Source organism: Echiichthys vipera (genome assembly GCF_963691815.1).
Source record: "Echiichthys vipera genome assembly, chromosome: 16".
In the NCBI taxonomy this organism is placed as follows: domain Eukaryota; kingdom Metazoa; phylum Chordata; class Actinopteri; order Perciformes; family Trachinidae; genus Echiichthys; species Echiichthys vipera.
In genome coordinates this window covers 1,148,021-1,168,164 of record NC_139841.1, presented here as the reverse complement: position 1 = coordinate 1,168,164, position 20,144 = coordinate 1,148,021, and the positions used below count along the sequence as shown (strand labels likewise).

Genomic DNA, 20,144 nt, shown 5'->3' with positions numbered 1-20,144 from the left:
TTTGATTTTGAAGTTATCAAGTCAGTCTACTTTAAGTTTGATTTTGAAGTTATTACTTGTCAGTATGGAAGCATCATAATTTTGCGGTTTTCGATGCTACAATGTTGCATCTGTGGCTGCTGGTAATGCAACCACATAAAATTCACGATTCAAGATTCAAGAAGCTTTATTTATCCCGAGGGAAATTCTTGTGCAACAGTTTCAATACAAAGGTGGGAAAGGATCAGAGTTACAATAAGCTAACATAATCAAATCAAAATAAAGCTAACATAAAATAAATCAACAATTACGAAGTGTGACAGAGTACAACAGACATTGTGGTTAAGCGTAGGTATATACAATATACAAGTACAAACTAAATAAGTGATAAGGAGCGATAATTGAAACAGTGTTAAAAATGTAGCATTTCCTACAGAACTAAGTTACAGTAAAGTACAGTGAAGTGTAGCAGCCTTTCTTACTGAAGTAAGTTTACAATACAACTAAATAAAGTGATGTAGTGGTGATATAAAGTGACAAAGTGACATTTTCTCAGGATACAGTGTCTCCAAGGTTCCTTACCTGACCGGGGGGAGATGAATTATACAGTTTGATGGCCACTGGAAGAAAAGACTTCCTCCGGCATTCAGTGTTACACCGGGGGAGAATGAGTCTATGACTGAAGGTGCTTCTGCTGGAGATCAGCAGCTGGTGGAGAGGGCGAGAGTTGTTGTCCAGGATGCTGTGCAGTTTAGACAGCATCCTCCTCTCGGACGCCGCCACCAAAGAGTCCAGTTTGACCCCCAGGACGAAGCCAGCCTTCCTGATGATCTTACTGATTCTCTTGGCGTCTGCTGCCCTCAGTCTGCTGCCCCAGCACACAACAGCAAAGAAGATAACACTGGCTACCACCGACTGGCAGAACATCCTCAGCATGGTGTTGCATACATTGAATGACCGGAGCCTCAGGAAATAGAGACGACTCTGGCCCTTCTTGTAAACAGCCTCAGTGTTCTTGGACCAGTCCAGTTTGTTATCCAGGTATACTCCAAGGTATTTGTAATCCTGGACAACATCCACAGTCACGCCGTTGATGGAGATGGGTGTGGGGGCAGATTTACTCCTGTGGAAATCCACCACTAGCTCCTTAGTCTCGGTGAGGTTGAGAATCAGGTGATTAGCTGCACACCAGTTGACGAACGAGTCCACAACGCCCCTGTACTCCTCCTCCTTCCCCTCACTGACACAGCCAACAATTGCAGAATCGTCAGCAAACTTCTGCAGGTGGCAGGACTCAGGGCAGGTGAGAGGAGCTGAAAAGTCTGAGGTGTACAAGGTGAACAGAAAGGGGGAAAGAACAGTTCCCTGTGGAGCTCCAGTGCTGCTGACCACAGTGTCAGACACTCCGTCCTGCAGTCTGACATACTGTGGTCGACCCGTTAAGTAATCCGTAATCCAGGAAACCAGGGGAAGGTCCACCTGCATCGCCGTCAGCTTACGTCCCAGCAGAGCAGGCCAGATGGTATTGATCGCACTGGAGAAATCCATGAACAAGTTTCTCACTGTGGTTCCCGGTCTGTCCAGGTGGGCGCAGGCACGGTGGAGCAAGAAGATGATAGCGTCCTCCACAGTCTCGGGTGGTAGGCAAACTTTAGCGGGTCCAGTGATGAGCTGGGACCAGGGGCCGAAGAAGTGACAAGACCAGCCTCTCCAGGGACTTCATCAGGTGCGACGTCAGCGCCACCGGTCTCTAGTCTTCGGAGGTGCTGGGACGCATCTTCTTCGGTACTGGTACCAGACAGGATGTCTTCCACAGCACAGGGACCTTCTCAAGACTCAGGCTGAGGTTGAAGATGTACTGCAGGACTCCACTCAGCTGGGTTGCATATGCTTTGAGGACCCTCTGGCTGACACTGTCGGGACCTGCTGCCTTGCCTGGGCGGAGTCTGCACAGCTCCTTCCTCACCTGCTCTGCAGTGAAGATCTGTCTGCTGTATGCGTTGGTGGGGGTGGAGAAAGGTGATGGCGGGGGGGAGGGGACAGGTAGGGCAAATCCAGGAAGGAATTGGGGGGGAGGTGGGGTGTCAACAGGGCTGGAGGTTTGGAGGTGGATGGTTGTGGAGGAGCTGTCGGGGGGTGGTCCAGAGCCCTTTCATCAAGTCTGTTGAAGAACAGATTCCGCTCACTGGCACGTTCAGTACCACCACCTACTGTCTGGCTACCAGATGGTTTGTAGCCAGTGATGCTCCTCATGCCGCTCCACACGTCCTTTAAGTTGTTCTGCTGGAGTTTGTGCCTCCTGTAGGTGTCTTTGCCCTGTTGAATCCTCTCCTTCAGCTCCCTCTGGACCCGCCTCATCTGCTCTCTCACCCCATCTCTGAAGGCCCTCTTCTTCTCATTCAGCAGGACCGTGATGTATCTGGTGACCCACGGCTTGTTATTGGGGAAACAGCCTAAAGTCACTGTAGGAACAACGCTGTCCACACAGAAATTGATGTACCCTGTTATGCAGTCCGTGAGATCATCAAGGTCCTCTCCATGTGAATCACAGAGCAAATCCCAGTCTGTAAGTTCGAAGCAGCCTTCGAAGTCTACTGTACTTGGCTATTTTCATCATCGTTATGTTTTTTTTAATTTCATTAGATAGCACAGAGGTCCAGGGCTATGGACCTTTTCAGGGATGTTCCATAAACATTCAGAAACAGTCCTAGTTTATTTCCTGTTGCAGTGTACGTGAATGACATCAGCTGACAGGACGTTACCAAGGACAAAGGCTGCTGCCTTGCAATGGAATTCCGTTGAAAAAGTCTTAAGCCCTGAATGCCCAGGTCTAACGATGTGCTGTCACCACCAGTTGATCGGAAAACCAGTTAATCTGGCACACCTGCTAGCTACCGTAGCATAAGACTGAGCTTATTATTCTATTCTATTCTATAAGACTGAGCTTCCATGGTGCGTAGCCGTGTCTCTAACTCACTAAGCCTCACCTCCAATGCTTCAAATGCATTACACTTTTACCATTTACATTTACCATTATCACTAAAGGAGACATAGGGGTAACTAAGACACTCCAAGCTAAAGAGAGCAAGAAAGACCAGGAGGAAAATCATCACCAGCTGTGAAGTTAACTGCTAAGCTAAAGTGGCTAACAGATAGCGTGTAACATTAAAGTGGCTTAAAGGAGGAGAGCTGTGAGTGCTTGAGTAGAACTAGTGGATGTTTAAATGTTAAGCGGTAGTTACAAGAAATGTCTCAATACGCTTACCGTAGCACGTCAGCACTCCTCATCTGACCTCATTTTTGTGTGATTTTACATTTTCATTTTCTTCAATAAAACTTGAAATAGGGTTTTCTCAATACTGAATTGATATTTGAAATGTGTTTCTTTAGGTCGACTGGAGGTATGTTTGATGGGCTGCCAAGACCTGTTGGAGTGCGTTCCGGGCCATGGTTGTGATGGAAAATCTGTGAAGGTGAGATCCGGCCTCTCAGGACGTAGTGCCAATGGCAGGACAACCAAGGCTGATGACCTGTCCTGTAAGTCAACACTTTAACTATCACTTTTTTTTCGTGCCATTTGACTTCCCTTTATGTAAATCATGCAGCTAGGTTTACATTGTCATTTGTCTGCTTGTTAGTCTATCCATAGTTTGTAGAAGTGCCTGTAATTGGAGTCTGGATCTGTGTGGTTCTTTAACCTAACAAAACTCACACAATATATGCACAATACAGTATATACATAATACACTGGAGGTCAAAATTAGTTGTTAATACTTGATTAATTCTGAAAAGATGTTATTCTTTATTGTCCATAATTTGATAGAATATCCAGTGGGGCCATACCACTGCTGCACTAGTATGTTTTTTTAAATAACCTAGACACTTCAACAAAAACCTTTATTTTGTGAAAAAAAACAGTGAACAAAATTAGAGAACACTTCTGGATACCTCCCGGTTATTGTTGTTAATCTGGCACCTGGTGACAATATACTTCTTTGTTAGACACACAGTATCTGGCAGCTCTCCTGGTTACTTTGTAAGATACCAAGCTGCCCTAAGGTTACTGAAACCCTGAGACAGCAGGTTGTCTAGATGAAGGCCAAAGTAATGACCCTCTTAGCCTTCAGAGAGAGGTTCATGTTATTACCCAAAACCAACTTTTTGGTAAATTATTCTTATTATAACCTTATCATTTGGTATGTTGTTATAACTGGAAACTTTCATGTGATCTTAAAGGGCGAAATCTGAGAGATTGTCACCTATAACAGTTCCAAAACATTACAAAGACTGGTTTAAATATAGTTTGAGTTTTATTTTGTGCTTGGGAAATAGCCAGATCAAAGTTACATCCGCCCATCCAAATGTATCTATAATTTTATCCTGTGCACGGGGGGCTCTGGAGCAAAGACAGGCTCCAATCTCAGTGCTTTATTATGCGGCCATAGGCTTTCACTGCCTGCCTGTCTGCCACTGTTAAATCATCAGTAAAACAATACTCAGTTCCTACCTGTGTGACTAAACAGCACTGTACTCACATGGACCCGCAGCTGTCCTGTGTCAGACGTCCGCCACCTAGGGTTGGAGAGTTTATTATTTACACATGTAAATAAAAAATAAAAAATTAAATAATACATTTTACAATAATGTATTGGCAAAACATATTTTGCAGTTTGCCTTTATTGATAGCCTACCTTGTGCAGAAAAAATAATAATAATTAAAATTTTAAAAAACAAATATGTCATGAACAGAACTGGAAAAGACACGGAGAACTGGGACCCAAATGCAGTCGGGTTAACGAGCCTTTAATGTGAGACAAACGATATACAAAAGTGTCCAGTGCGCAAGGGGAAAAGGAGTGAGGTCCAAGTGAGGGTGTCGGTGAGGTTGCAAACAACTGCGAGATGATCACAGGAAGAACACAAGCGGGTGGTAGGCAGGCAGACAGGAAGGCAGACAGAACAGGATCACAGGTAACTGGAGCGAAAAGAACACAGGAACAATAAACCATAGATTCACGGAGCCAAGGATCACAACACGATACCGCTCTGATGATGCAACGATCTGGTGCCAAATGCGTCTCACATCCGGTTTCTTATACTGGCAGGGAGGTGATTAGTGAGATTGGATCCTCCTGGTATGGCTTGTCTCCAGTCTCCAACAAACAAACACAGAGAGGGAGACACATACAAGGAAACACAGACAGAGGGAGAAAAACACAGGAACAAAAGGAAAGAGAAGGGCTGCCAGGATGGCATACTGACAAAATATCCGAGTACCAAAAATGCAAATCAAATACCTACACACCGAACGAATATTCAAATATTCTGGTTCATCCCTAATATAAACATTATATATCAGATTTGGTACTCTGAATCTTAGAGATTGTATCAGGCTGACATAAACACTATATGTCAGCATCTTCAGTGAAACCTGTATAGATAGATAGAATAGATTTTTCTATACAATCTTTGAATTTTGAGCCAAAACTGTATTGTTGGTGATAAGTGCCATATATGCTCTCAGATCCGGTGTCTGGACAGATTTCTTAACTATTACAGGGGTATCCAATCCTAATTCCTGGAAAGCTACTACCCTTCAGATTTTAGGTTTCTCCCTGCTCCAACGCACCTGATTCTAATGGTGTGCCCGTTATCAAGCAGCTGAGCTTGTCATAGGTTTGAAAATCATTAGAATCCAGATAGTAGCGCTCCAGGAGCAGGATTGGACACCCCTGGTCTATTATGTTCTACTACAGCCTTACCTACTACTACAACTACTGTCAAGTGCTCTTCACTCTAGTGAAGTTTAACCTTGCAGTTTCCCCCACTTGAAAGGGCAGCTTGCTTCAGAAGATTTCAACTGGACTTCATTCAATGACCAGGAATCAATTCTTTCTTTCATTTTGAAAAGTTGTTATTAAAGAAGGTGAAAAACCTTAAACACAAATACAAATAGATTAAGAAAATATACCCCCAATAATAGATAAACATAACATGCTCCTCCGGTCAAAGTGTCCTTGGGCATGACACTGAACCCCGATTCCATTTACCATTCACCTTGATTAATTTTAAACTTTTTTTTAAACTTCTAGAAATCAATCTTGAGCATATGTTATATGTTTTGAGCTCTCACCTGCTCCAGTTGAAGATCCTGGCTGAGCCTCATTTCCATCTTCCTCCTTGAGAAATGTTTCCCAACCATGACATGAAGCTTGACATCCTCCAGAGTGTAGCCAAAGCCAAGAGCTTCATAGTCTAATCACAATCACAGTCTTTGTCACCAATGTTAACTTTTGTGACTGCATATTCACCCAGCTCCTCCTCTTCGGAGTCACGCCACAGGAACCTGTGCAAATGCACCTCTCGGTCTTCAAGCCACACTGAATTGTAGATCTTTTTTATGTATCCCAAAGCAGCAAAAACCCTCCTCTCTTGGGAAGCACAGCATAAATGGAGTTGAGGATGTCAGGGCCCTTTAACAGGAGATCATTGAAATTCAGCCCTCTGTACTTCTGACTACTGTTCCAGACCAGTCTCACCGGGGTTGTGTGTGATGAGGTGGCTGATGTACCACACTGGACCAGTTCATGCCTGAAGGACGTCTTTAGTCAATTTCATTGTGGCCCGACCATCTCATGAACTTTCCCATTGGTCCGTCCCACAGCACGAGGTCCCCCACCGCACAGATTCTCTGCGGAGCCAGCTGACCCTCCTTGTGACTTACAAGGAGGTGGATCTCCCTTGGCCTTGCCAGGTCGCTGAGCAGAACATCTGGGAAGTATTCTTGTAATATTTTGGCTGACAAATGTCTTTGGATGTCTGCAATGCTGTCTAAGCCATAGCAGACTAGCTGGTGGGACTTGAGAGGGCCTCTTGAGGTGACACAGATCTTCAGGAGGTACCGCTTTATTTTGACAAAGACTTTTATGCCTCCTACACCATGGACACAAGCATGATGTCCTCACTCCTGAGATTGAGCCGACCTGCTGCCTGATGGGTGATATAATTGGTGTCAGAAGCTAGGTCGATCACAGTCCCAATTTTCTGCCCAGTGTTGGCTGTTACCTCCAACAGCATCATTATGACAGGCCACTCCGCAAGGCTGCTCTTTGCCAGAGGACTTGAGTGACTCTTTGCAAAATGAGAGATGCTGGCTTCTGTGTTGCAGAATGCATCCTGTAATTGCTGGGCTAATTCAGGTGAGAGCTTTTTGAGGAATTCTTCCTGGGCTTCGGTGTAATTCCTCCTGTTGCCACCTTCCAGTGTGCTGCCCTTGCTCTTCCTCTGGGCCGTGCTGCTTCTGGATGCATCAGCATTTTGACACAGTCACTTGGTCATCAGAGGGTTCTTTAAAGCACCAGTGTCACCAAGGTCACTCAGGTCCTCCAAGGGCCTTCTCAACAGCTTGGATGAGCTCAACAATTCTTCTTCTTGGGCTGGTGGCTGTTGACGGCTGGAAGCCTCTGCAGCTCCCCCACTATTTCAGTAGCGATCGTAGTTTGGTTTCCAAACTGATTTTCCCGGACACGAAAGATGTCGTCGGCCCTGCTGTAGGTCCTGGAATTTTTTTTAACCTTTTTTGAGCCAGTGGGTTCTCCTTGCCTCTGAAGGGCCTCCCAGTCTCTTTTCTAGCGATGAAAGTCCCGCCTGATGCCAGTGAACTTGGGGAAGGGGGTAGGCTTCAGTCTAATGGTTGATGGTTGGGCAGCCGATGGAAGAATGAACTCTGCTTTTCTTGACATTAACGTGGAAATGATCTGCTAAAGCTCTCGGACACACAGCTGGAAGTCTCTCTGCTCAGCAAGAGGAGCCCAACACTTCCACTGGGGCGGCTGTGGAACTGAGGTTGAGCGGGTCGTGCTCCATTCGAGAGATTGGTGGTTCGATCCCCGGCTCCTCCGGTCCGCATGTCGAGGTGTCCTTTGGCAAGACACTGAACCATGAATTGCTCCCCGTGCTGCGCAAGGGTGTGTGAATGTGGTGTGAATAGTTAGATTAGATTAGATGGTATGTAGATGTCCCATGCCATCAATGTGAATCAGTGTGAATGTGACAAATAGTGTTAAAACACCTTGAGTCAGAAGACTAGAAAGGCGCTATCTAATATTTAAAAAGCTGATTATGTGCAAAAGTATCAAAAGCTGAATATTTGAATAGAATATTAAAAAAAAGCTGATTATGTGCAAAAGTATAAATAGGCTGTATATTTAAAGGGAATATTAAAAAAGCTGAATATGTACAAAAGTATGATAAAGCTGAATATTTAAAAAGAATATTAAGAGTCGAATATGTTCAAAAGTATGAAAAGCTGAATATTTAAAAAGAATATTAAGAGTAGAATATGTTCAAAAGTATGAAAAGCTGAATATATGAAAAGGATATTAAAAAGCTCCATATGTGCAAAAGTTAAAAAAAAAGCTGAATATTTGAAAAGAATATTAAAAAGCTCAATATGAGACCTCAAGAAGTAACAGATGGGAAGCATTTAAGGCATTTATTAGAGGACAAATAATTAATATCACTAGCTCTAAAGCTAAGGAAACTTATAAGAAGACAAAATCACTAGAAACAAAAATAAAGAAATTAGAAGAAGAATACTATCAATCAGGATCTCAAGGTACTCACCAAGAACTACTTCTACTTAGAACGCAATATAATGAAATATCTTCAACAAAAGCTTTATCAGGTCTACTACGACTTAAACAGACATTCTATGACCAAGGTGAAAAACCTGGCAGGGTGCTAGCATGGCGCATCAAACAAATGCAGAATGAAAGGCTAATAACTTCATTGAAAAATGGTAATAATGAAACTATTGTGGACCCAATTGAAATAAATGAAACCTTCAAGAATTTTTTTGAAAATCTTTATAGCTCAGAAATAGGTTTAAATACTTTCGAACTAAATAATTTTTTGGATCATATTCATATTCCCAGAATATCAGAAGAAATTATAGAAGAACTAGAAAAAGATATAACTTTAATGGAATTATCTGTTGCCATTGACAATATCAAAGGAGGGAAAACCCCAGGGCCAGATGGGATAAGTAATAGTGCGCATGCGCCGCGGTGTATGCAGCCTGTTCTAGTCGCTCCTGCTTACTTTTACTTTGTTTTCAACTTTTCTCCTTTTTTACTTATCTTACTTTTTTTTTTTTCTTTTAACATAGTTATTTATTAAGCCTCTCTCTTTAAACATGCTTGTGTGGAGAGTTTTTGTTGTGGCGCATCAAGAGGCTGCCTGTGACCACAAAGACAGTGAGGACATGGTCAGAGGACTGCTATGAGGCACTGCAGGGCTGTTTTGAGGTGACAGACTGGAATGCACTCTGTGAGCCGCATGGAGAGGACATTGATGGGCTTACTGAATGCATCACAGACTACATAAATTTCTGTGTGGACGGCATTGTCCCAGCTCGGACTGTGCGTTGTTACCCAAACAACAAGCCCTGGGTAACCAAAGACATCAAAGCCACTCTGAACCAGAAGAAGAGGGCCTTCAGAAGTGGCAACAGGGAGGAGCTTCGGGACGTTCAGAGGGAGCTTAACAACAAGATCAGAGAGGCTAAGGACAGCTACAGGAGGAAGCTGGAGATGAAACTCCAGCAAAACAACATGAGGGAAGTCTGGAGTGGCATGAAGACCATCACAGGCTTCAGACCAGCTAGCGGTGGATCTGATGGCAGTGTGGCTGGGGCTAATGAGTTGAATCTGTTCTTCAACAGGTTTGACACTGCAGCCCAGGCCCCTGCTGTCTCTCCTGCTGACTGTCTACAGCCATCACTGCTTCTGACCCCCCCTCCTCCTCCTGATAGCACCTCATTCAACGCCATGAGACCCTCACACCCATCCCCCTCTCTTCACACCTCTCCTGGCTCCCCTGCTACCTGCCCTCCTCTCACTCTGGACTTCGAACCTCCCCCTGCTCAACCTGCACAGTTTACACCGCTTCAGGTACGGAGACAACTGAGCAAACTCCACGCCGGTAAGGCTGCAGGCCCTGATGGTGTCAGTCCACGGGTTCTCAGAGCCTGCGCCGAACAGCTATGTGGAGTTCTACACCGCGTCTTTAAGATGAGCCTGAGCCTCCAGAGGGTCCCTGTGATATGGAAGACGTCCTGCCTCGTTCCAGTGCCAAAGACGCCGCAGCCCAGCGGTCTCTCTGACTACCGACCGGTGGCACTGACGTCTCATATCATGAAGACCCTGGAGAGACTCGTCCTGGAGCAGCTCAGGCCTATGGTCAGGCCACACCTGGACCCCCTGCAGTTCGCCTATCAGCCCCGGATTGGAGTTGAGGATGCCATCATCTACCTGCTAAACCGTGCCTACACCCACCTGGACAAGCCGAGGAGCACTGTGAGGGTCACTTTCTTTGACTACTCCAGCGCATTCAACACCATCAGGCCTGCTCTACTGGGTGACAAGATGACGGCGATGCTGGTGGATCCCCCCCTTGTTTCCTGGATTGTGGACTACCTCACTGGTCGACCACAGTACGTGCGCCTGCGTCACTGTTTGTCAGATACAGTGGTTAGCAGCACTGGCGCACCACAAGGGACTGTTCTCTCTCCTTTCCTCTTCACCCTTTACACCACGGACTTCAGCTACCAGACAGAGTCTTGCCATCTTCAGAAGTTTTCTGATGACTCTGCTGTAGTGGGATGTATCAGTAAGGGTGAGGAGGCTGAATACAGGGCTGTGGTTGACAACTTTGTCACATGGTGTGAGCTGAACCACCTGCAGCTCAACACAGCAAAAACCAAAGAGCTGGTGGTGGATCTGCGGAGGACAAAGACACCAGTGACCCCAGTTTCCATCCGGGGGCATAACGTGGACATTGTAGAACACTACAAATATCTGGGGGTGTTCATTGACAATAAACTGGACTGGACTAAGAACACTGAAGTCCTTTACAAGAAGGGACAGAGCCGCCTCTATTTTCTGAGGAGGCTCCGCTCCTTCAACATCTGTCGGACCATGCTGAGGATGTTTTATGAGTCTGTGGTGGCTAGTGCTTTTATGTTTGCTGTAGTGTGCTGGGGCAGCAGACTGAAGGTTGCAGATGCCAACAGACTCAATAAACTGATCGGAAAGGCCAGTGACATTGTGGGGGTGGAGCTGGACACCTTGGCTGCAGTATCAGACAGGAGGATGCTGTCGAAGGTGCGGGCGATACTGCAGCATGGCTCTCACCCTCTCCACAACACTCTGGCTGAACAGAGGAGCATCTTCAGCCAGAGACTGATTGCTCCTAAATGCACCACTGAGCGCCACAGGAGGTCATTCTTACCTGTGGCCATTAAACTGTACAACTCATCTCTTTAATTATCGGACTCTTGACTACTTAAAAACAAAACAAAACAAAATATAAATATCTGTTCTCATTTCATTTCATTTGCCATAACAACCTAATTGTACAGTGTATATATCTCAGATTGTATTTTCACACTCACTTCAGATTGTTTACTTGATTGTTTATTATTTATTTGTACTGTATTTTATTGGCTATTTATTAGCTACTTTAGATTTATTTTAATTGTATTTTATTTGAATCTTTACTTTATCTTATTACTTTATTCATCTTTATGGCTTGTTTCTACTGTGCACGGAGCATTGGAACGAAAGAATTTCCCCCCGGGGATCAATAAAGTATTCTGATTCTGATTCTGATTCTGATACCTATTGAAATTTATAAAGTGTTTAAACATAGACTTATGCCGCCACTATTAGAAATGTTCATGGAATCTTTTCGAAATGGAATTCTCCCAATATCCTTAAGAGGAGCTCTGATCACTTTGTTGCCAAAACCTGGCAAACCAAATAACAATTGTGAAAATTTTAGGCCAATCAGTCTTTTAAATGTGGATTTAAAAATTTTGAGTAAGATAATAGCCAGGAGACTTGAGAAAATTATACCAAATATTATTGACAAAGATCAAAATGGCTTTGTAAAAAATAGGCAAGGCTTTTATAATGTTAGGAGAATACTAAATACATTGATTGAAGAAAAGGGGGCAGCAGATACAGCATTACTGTCATTAGACGCAGAAAAAGCGTTTGACAGAGTGGAATGGTCATATTTATTTGAGATCCTTACACGTTTTGGTTTTGGAGAAAATTTTAATAAGTGGATAAAACTACTTTATACAGAACCATATGCTGAAATCATAACTAATCGTAATATATCCAGATCTTTTAAAATACAAAGAGGATGTAGGCAAGGAGATCCCTTATCTCCTTTGCTGTTTATAATGTCTATAGAACCACTGGCAATAGCGATACGAATGCACCAAAACATAACAGGCATATTAGTTGGGCAACAGGAGCACCGTCTAGCTCTATTTGCGGATAACATAATACTTTTTCTGAAAAAGATGGAAACATCCATCCCTGAATTATTAGAACTCATCAATATATTTGGAAAAATCTCAGGATATAAATTAAACAAATCAAAATCATCAATTATGTTTCTAAACCAACTAGAAAGTAAAAACCCTCCTAAAATAGCCACTCAATTTAAAATTGTCGATTGCTTCACATACTTGGGTATCCAAATTGTCCCACAACTTAAACATATTATAGCATGTAATTATGAACCACTAATGCAAGAAATTTCAAAATCACTGGATAGGTGGACACATATACCAATATCACTAATAGGTAAAATAAATGTCCTTAAAATGAATATACTGCCGAAACTCCCGAACACGACTATCACTACTGTACTTACCTTTTGACAGAGGGGGACTGAAATGTCCCAACCCAATCTGGTATTATTGGGCAGCACAACTGAGAACATTGCTATTCTACTTCACAGAAAAAGATGCTCCTCTCTGGAAAGAAATGGAGGAACTCAAACTAAGTCTGCCCCTCCCTACATACCTGTATTCAGCAAGCACTAAAATCCTTAAAAAGACTACAAAAAATCCTATTGTGAAAAACATGATTGTAGTGTGGCATCAACTTAAAAAATATCTTAGAGAAACGTCCTCTCTCTCTGTCTTCAGCCCAATATGGAGGAATGACTCCTTTCCACCAGGAAAAGCAGACGGGGGATTTAAATCTTGGGTTATGAAGGGGCTGGGGAAAATAGGAGATCTGTACAATGAGCAAAAGGTGCTGATGTCATTTGAAGAAATAGTTGATAAATTTCATATACCCCGTAATAATTTTTTCAAATATCTACAGTTAAAAAATTTCATTAGAACACAACAAAATCAAACATTAGATATCCCTGTAATGTCTGTTATAGAGAAACTAATGAATAAGAATTGTTTAGGGAAGGGTCTAATTTCCAAAATGTATAAATGTCTGGTGGAGGGATGTACAGAAACGTCTATGGAAAGGCTGGGGGCATGGAGAGAGGATCTACAGGAAGACATCTCGGTGGTTGAGTGGGAAGAGGCATGTGCTAAAGCACAATCAAGAACTACTAACACCCGCCTAAAATTACTGCAGTATAATTGGTTGATGCGATCGTATGTAACTCCAGAAAAGCTAAATAAATATAATAGTGCTATTCCTGATACTTGTATCAAGTGTGAGAGGGAAAAGGGGACATTTTTCCATTGTATTTGGCAATGTACAGAAATACAAAAATTCTGGCAAGAAGTAAAACAATATATTCAAAATATATTACATATTCAACTACCTTTAATCCCACAGCTGTTTATATTAGGTTTGTACTCAGAGAATTTGAAAATTAAAAAAAACCAACGATTATTTATAGATTTGAGTATATTAATTGCAAAAAGAATAATAGCTCTATCCTGGAAAAATACCAGAAGACCAGGAATTAGCAGGTGGTTTTCTGAGCTATCTACCACACTGCCCTTAGAGAAAATCACCTTCACACTAAAACAACAAGAGCATCATTTCCATCACATCTAGGATCCTTTTATTTCTTATATATCACGAACGGATTTGCCACATGTGATGGAAGAGCCTGGAGACGTGTGAACAGCAATATTCAATTATACAGTAATGTTTCTTGTTTTTTGTTGTTGTTTACTCTTATATAATGGACTATAACTATTTAGTTCCCCAACCAAAAATTGGAACAATTGGGATGGGAGGGGGTGGGGTTGACATGTTTGTTCAATACATGTGATTGTATTTCTTTATGTGTGAAAACAATAAAAAAAGAATGTTGGCAAAAAAAAAGCTCAATATGTGCAAAAGTATGAAAAAGATAAAAATTTGAAAAGAATATTTAAAAAGCTGAATATATATACAAAAGTATGAAAAAGCTGGATATTTGAAAAGAGAATTCAAAAGCTGAATAGGGAAACGTTAGTTTCTCTGAAATTGATCACCTTGTTGACAGTGTTGCAGGCTCACTACAAACAACACTCGACTCTGTTGCTCCTTTAAAAAAGATGATAATGAAACAGAGGAAGTTACCTCCATGGTATAACTCACAAACCCGAGAATTAAAACAAGTATCGCAAAAATTGGAAAGTAAATGCCATCCCGCTAAACTGAACAATCCTAAATTTCTTTTCAGCACTGTAGCCAGGCTGACAGAGAGCCACAGCTCTATTTAGCCATGTATTCCTATAACCCTCAGTAGTAACGACTCCATGACCTAATGACAAAATTATAACTATTAGAGACAAAATCAACTCGCTTGGCACCAATTTTTCTTCAAACCCAGGAACCTTAGAAACAACTGTACGACATATATGATATATTCTTGGACTGCTTTTCTACAGTTGGCCTTAACAAATTAACCTCTACTATTTCGTCATCAAAGCCTTCTACTTGTCCCCTAGACTCTATTCCAACTAGGTTACTTATAGAAAGTGTTATCTTTAGTTAGCCCCACTGTACTAGATATGATTAATATGTCTTTATCAGCAGGTTATGTACCACAGTCTTTTAAAGTAGCTGTAATTACACCTCTTCTTTAAAAACCCAACCTATAGGCCTACCTTATATCTAACTTTCCTTTTCTATCTAAAGTCCTCGATAAATTAGTCACCAATCAGCTCTGTGACTTTTTACATAATAATGAGTTATTTGAAGACTTCCAGTCAGGATTTAGAGCAAATCATAGCACTGAGACAGCACTGGTAAAAATGACTAATGACCTTCTAATAGCTTCAGACAAAGGACTTGATCTTAGTGCAGTCTTTGGCACTATTGACCATCACATCCAGAGACTGGAGCATCTAATTGGCATTAAAGGAACCACATTAAGCTGTTTTAAGTCTTATTTATCAGATAGATCGCAGTTTCATTTCATTTAATTTCTTAATCATTTATTTCAGGCAGCATTCATTACAATAGCATTTGCACAAAAAACCCGGCAACATTTGTGTGCCTGAAAAGGAGTGGTAAGAAGAAAAAATCTTATGTATACCCCACCCCTTTTTCTCATCAAGTGTCTTAAACAGAATGTGTGTTGTCACTTCCTGAATTTATGCTAATAAATGTAAATCAACAAAATCACACACAAAAAAACACCACCACCTTACATAATGTTTAGGTAGCTGATCCACTTGAAGTAACTTAGAATTATTATTATACTTTTATATTCGATCATAATGGCGTTTAGCAAGGCAAGATGATGATAAACAAATAACCAAAAAAGCAATACATATGAATGTCAGGATAACAAGTCCAAGATGGTAATGAGGACAATTATTGATTTCAGATAACCCTCCTTATACATATTGTGACCAAATAAAGCGTTTGCATAGTAATTTAAATTTGTGGATGCTTTGGCATTGCTTGAGCTGGATATCCAGCATATTCCATAGATTCACACCTCGTTCCGACACACAAAAGCCTTAGCGAGTAGTTTGGATCTTTGGTACATGTTAATGACAAATCCTCCATGTACACTAAAGTCAGTCACAGAGTCATTTATTATGCTGATGATACACAATTATATTTGTCGATCAAACCAGAAGAAGAATTTAGATAAACTTCAAATGTGCATTTAGGTAATAAAAAGCTGGATGACCTGCAATTTTCTGATGTTAAACTCAGATAAAACTGAAGTTATTGTACTTGGCCCCTAAGGCCTCCGAAACTCAATAGCTAAAGATATTGTTACTCTGGATGATGTTGTTCTCCAGCACCACAGTAAGGAATCTGGGTTTTATTTTTGATCTGGATATTGCCTTCGATTCTCACATAAAACTAATGACAAGGACTGCATATTTTCACCTGCATAATATTGCTAAAATTAGGAACATTGTTTCTCAGAAAGATGCAGAAAAACTAGACTGCTCCAATAAGTCTGTTAAGAGTCTCCAGTTGGTCCAAAATGCTGCAGCTCGTGTACTAACTAAATCAAATCGAAGAGAACATATTTCTCCTGTACTAGCTTCTTTCCACTGGTTACCTGTAGATTCTAGAATAGAATTTAAAATCCTTCTCCTGACCTACAAAGCTCTTATTGGTCAGGCTCCATCGTATCTTGAAGAGCTCATAGTACCGTATTACTCAACTAGATCGCTGCACTCTGAGAATGCAGGGCTACTTGTCGTTCCTAGAGTCTTCATAAGTAGAATGGGTTGCAGAGCCTACAGCTACCATGCTCTTCTCCTCTGGAACCAACTCCCAAGTGTTATTCAGGAGGCAGACACTGTCCCCATATTTGAGAGTAAACTTAAAACTTTCCTCTTTGATAAAGCTTACAGCTAGGGCTTACAAGTCCTTGGCTAAGTTGTTATTTTTAAGCTGATTTTGTCATGCTTAATGATGCTGTTATAGGCCTAGTCTGCCGGGGGATAATCCTGTTGCTGATACTCTGAGCTTTTATCCAGTCTGTCTGTATCATTCATGTCTCATCACTGCATGCAACTAATGTAACTCAATGTTTGCCACCATAATTATTATCATATCCATGTTCTGTCACTCTAGCTGTGCCTGTTTCTTGTTGTTCAGCTGTATTAACTGCCATAACGTGTAAGTCATATTCACATTGCTTAAGCTATCACTATAGTCACTGTTACGTTTGTGGTTGCTTGCATCTCTGGAAGTGTGTCTGTCTGTTCGTCTTTGTGTCTGTCTTTGTCTCTCTCTGTCCATCTGTCCATTTTTTTTCTCTTTCTCTCTCCTTTTCTTCCTCCCCAACTGGTCAAGACAGATGGCCGTCCTCCATAAAGCTGGGTCAGTCCGACGTTCCTGCCTGTTATATGGAAGGTTTTCGTTGCCACTGTACTCAATGGGGGAATTGTTGGGTCTATGTAAATCATAAATAAGTCATAGTGTGGTCTATACCTACTCTGTGAAGTGTCCTGTGATAACTGTTGTAATGATTTGGCAAATAAAATTGAATTGAATTGAATATGTGCAAAAGTTCAGCTCTGTTAGCTTAAATCAGAGGCTAGCTCTGTGAGAACCAATCAGAGGCCAGCTCTGCAAGAGTGAATCAGCGGTCAGCTCTGTTGGCTTAAATCAGAAGCCAGCTCTGTGAGAGCCAATCAGAGGCAACTCTGTGAGAGCCAATCAGAGGCCAGCTCTGTGAGAGCCAATCAGAGGCCAACTCTGTAAGAGCCAATCAGAGGCCAGTTCTGTGAGAGCCAATCAGAGGCCAGCTCTGGGAGAACCAATCAGAGTCTAGCTCTGTGAGAGCCAGTCAGAGGCCAGATCTTTTTCGACCAATCCAGACCTAGTTCTAGTTTTGGGCTGGTGCTGGTCGACTGTTGGTTCAACTTGGGAAGAACCTGTTTTCCACAGGCTACAGAGCCACAGAATTAGGCGTGTTTCCATTAGCTCTGTAGAGTGGCATCCTGGAAAGTTTCAGTCCACGCTAGTGTTGTTTTTGGTGGCCTGTCTTACTTTTAGTCTAGTCTAGTTTTAGTCGACTAAGGGCGCACTCACACTGAACATCCGCACCGCGCCCCGGGCTTTAGGGTACTTGTACCCCCCTCTCTCTCCCCCCGCTGGCCAGCCCGTTTGTACTCACACTGCCTGGGCCTCGCACAAATGCTTCTTGCCTGTCCATTTGCACCACGCCGTAACACGTCACACGCATTGATCGACATCATCGCGGTGCGTCGCTTTGTTTACAAATCTTTCCATGGATCTCAGAGTTTTTGTGCGTCTTGTCCGACTGTTTTTGAATATTTTCATCCGACCAAAACACTCCACTTAGCATCACAACAAAGTGAACCTTTTGCCGCCATTGTTGTTGTTGTTAAATGTCCGCGCATGGTCCGTCTTTTTTTTTTTTCTATGTCTGAACAGGCGCACATAAAATGAAGTGAGAGACGCCGTAGGCGTCGTGCTCGTACACGTGGGCACGCTCGTGCTCGTACATGTGCAAACGCGCTTAACAAAAGCCCACCACCTCGAGCATTTTAGTCTAGTTTTAGTTGACTAAAAGACTGGGCATTTTAGTCTAGTTTTAGTCGACTAAAAGTCTGAGCATTTTAGTCTACTTTTAGTCGACTAAAAGTCTGAGCATTTTAGCCTAGTTTTAGTCGACTAAAAGTCTGAGCATTTTAGTCTAGTTTTAGTCAAAGAAAATTGTATATTAGTCTCTTTTTAGTAATGCAATTATATTTAATCAATATAATAAAAGTACCTAGTAGTATTGACGAAACCAACATTTTCTTTTAGCCAAACCCATGCAGATATCTTTAGTTTACATGCATGTACAGGTCTAGAATAAGTAATCCAATTTATGTTGATGCCAAATTCAGTTCAGTGTTATATGCTCTGTGAAATACAAAACTAGTGAAAGTATTTGGCCAACAAGGGGCAGTTTAGTGCACCTATAGAGTGAGACAGTCAGGTAGGAACTAAAAACACACTTTACACTCTCACAAATAAATACACACGCTAGTCTCTCTCACACACACACGTTAGTCACACACACACACACACACACACACACACACACACACACGTTAGTCACACACACACACACACACACACACACACACACACACACACACACACGATAGTCACACACACACACACGTTGTTCACACACACACACACACGTTAGTCACACACACACACACACACACACACACACGTTCTCAGCTCCAGTGGCTAACGCTAAAACTAGCGTTAAAACCCGACACATTAACCGTAGCCTCATGTCGCATGAGCTTTCTAATACAGAAAGTATCGTAGCGTTATGTCTCGACTTACCTAAATGTCATTATGGGATGCCCTGAGGTGTCTCTTAAGATTTGTGGTGTTTTTTCCTGTGATTTTGTCGTCGCATTTCTCCCTTTCTTTTTCCACCAGATCCCGTTTTCCTTTCCACGTCTATGTAATGAAAGTGTTTCTTCTTTTTCTCCCAAACACGACCCCTGGCTGGTGTCACACTGTGTTCTAGTGTTGTTTGTGGCGGCCTGTTTTACTTTTAGTCTAGTCTAGTTTTAGTCGACTACAAGTCTGAGCATTTTAGTCTAGTTTTAGTCGACTAAAAGTCTGAGCATTTTAGTCTATTGTATATTAGTCTCTTTTTAGTGATGCAATTATATTCAATCAATATAATAAAAGTACCTAGTAGTATTGATGTAACCAACATTTTCTTTTAGCCAAACCCATGCAGATATCTTTAGTTTACATGCATGTACGGGTCTAGAATAAGTAATTCAATTTATGTTGATGCTAAATTCAGTTCAGTGTTATTTGCTCTGTGAAATACAAAACTAGTGAAAGTATTTGGCCAACAAAGGGCAGTTTAGTGCACCTATAGAGTGAGTCAGTCAGGTAGGAACTAAAAACACACTTTACACTCTCTCACAAATAAATACACGTACACACGCTAGCCGCGCGCGCACGCACGCACGCACATACACACACACGTGCACACACACACACACACACACACACACGCACACACACGCTAGTCTCTCTCACACACACGCACACACACACACGCTAGTCTCTCTCACAAACACGCTAGTCTCTCTCACACACGCACGCACACACACACACACCTCCAGTGGCTAACGCCAAAGCTAACGTTAAAATCCGACACATTAACCGTAGCCTCATGTCGCATGAGCTTTCTAATACAGAAAGTATCGTAGCGTTATGTCTCGACTTACCTAAATGTCATTATGGGATGCCCTGAGGTGTCTCTTAAGATTTGTGGTGTTTTTTCCTGTGATTTTGTCGTCGCATTTCTCCCTTTCTTTTTCCACCAGATCCCGTTTTCCTTTCCACGTCTATGTAATGAAA

The 20,144-nt window shown here is 42.2% G+C and overlaps 1 protein-coding gene across 1 annotated transcript in view; it reads left to right on the top strand.

Annotated features, from left to right (window-relative positions):
* pkn3 (protein kinase N3) overlaps positions 1 to 20,144 on the top strand; it is a 104,180-nt gene that overhangs the window by 52,477 nt on the left and 31,559 nt on the right. Inside the window, exon 7 of the mRNA XM_083930335.1 lies at positions 3,370 to 3,516. Within this exon, the coding sequence (XP_083786461.1) occupies positions 3,370 to 3,516 (147 nt within the window). The remainder of the gene's footprint in view (positions 1 to 3,369; positions 3,517 to 20,144) is intronic.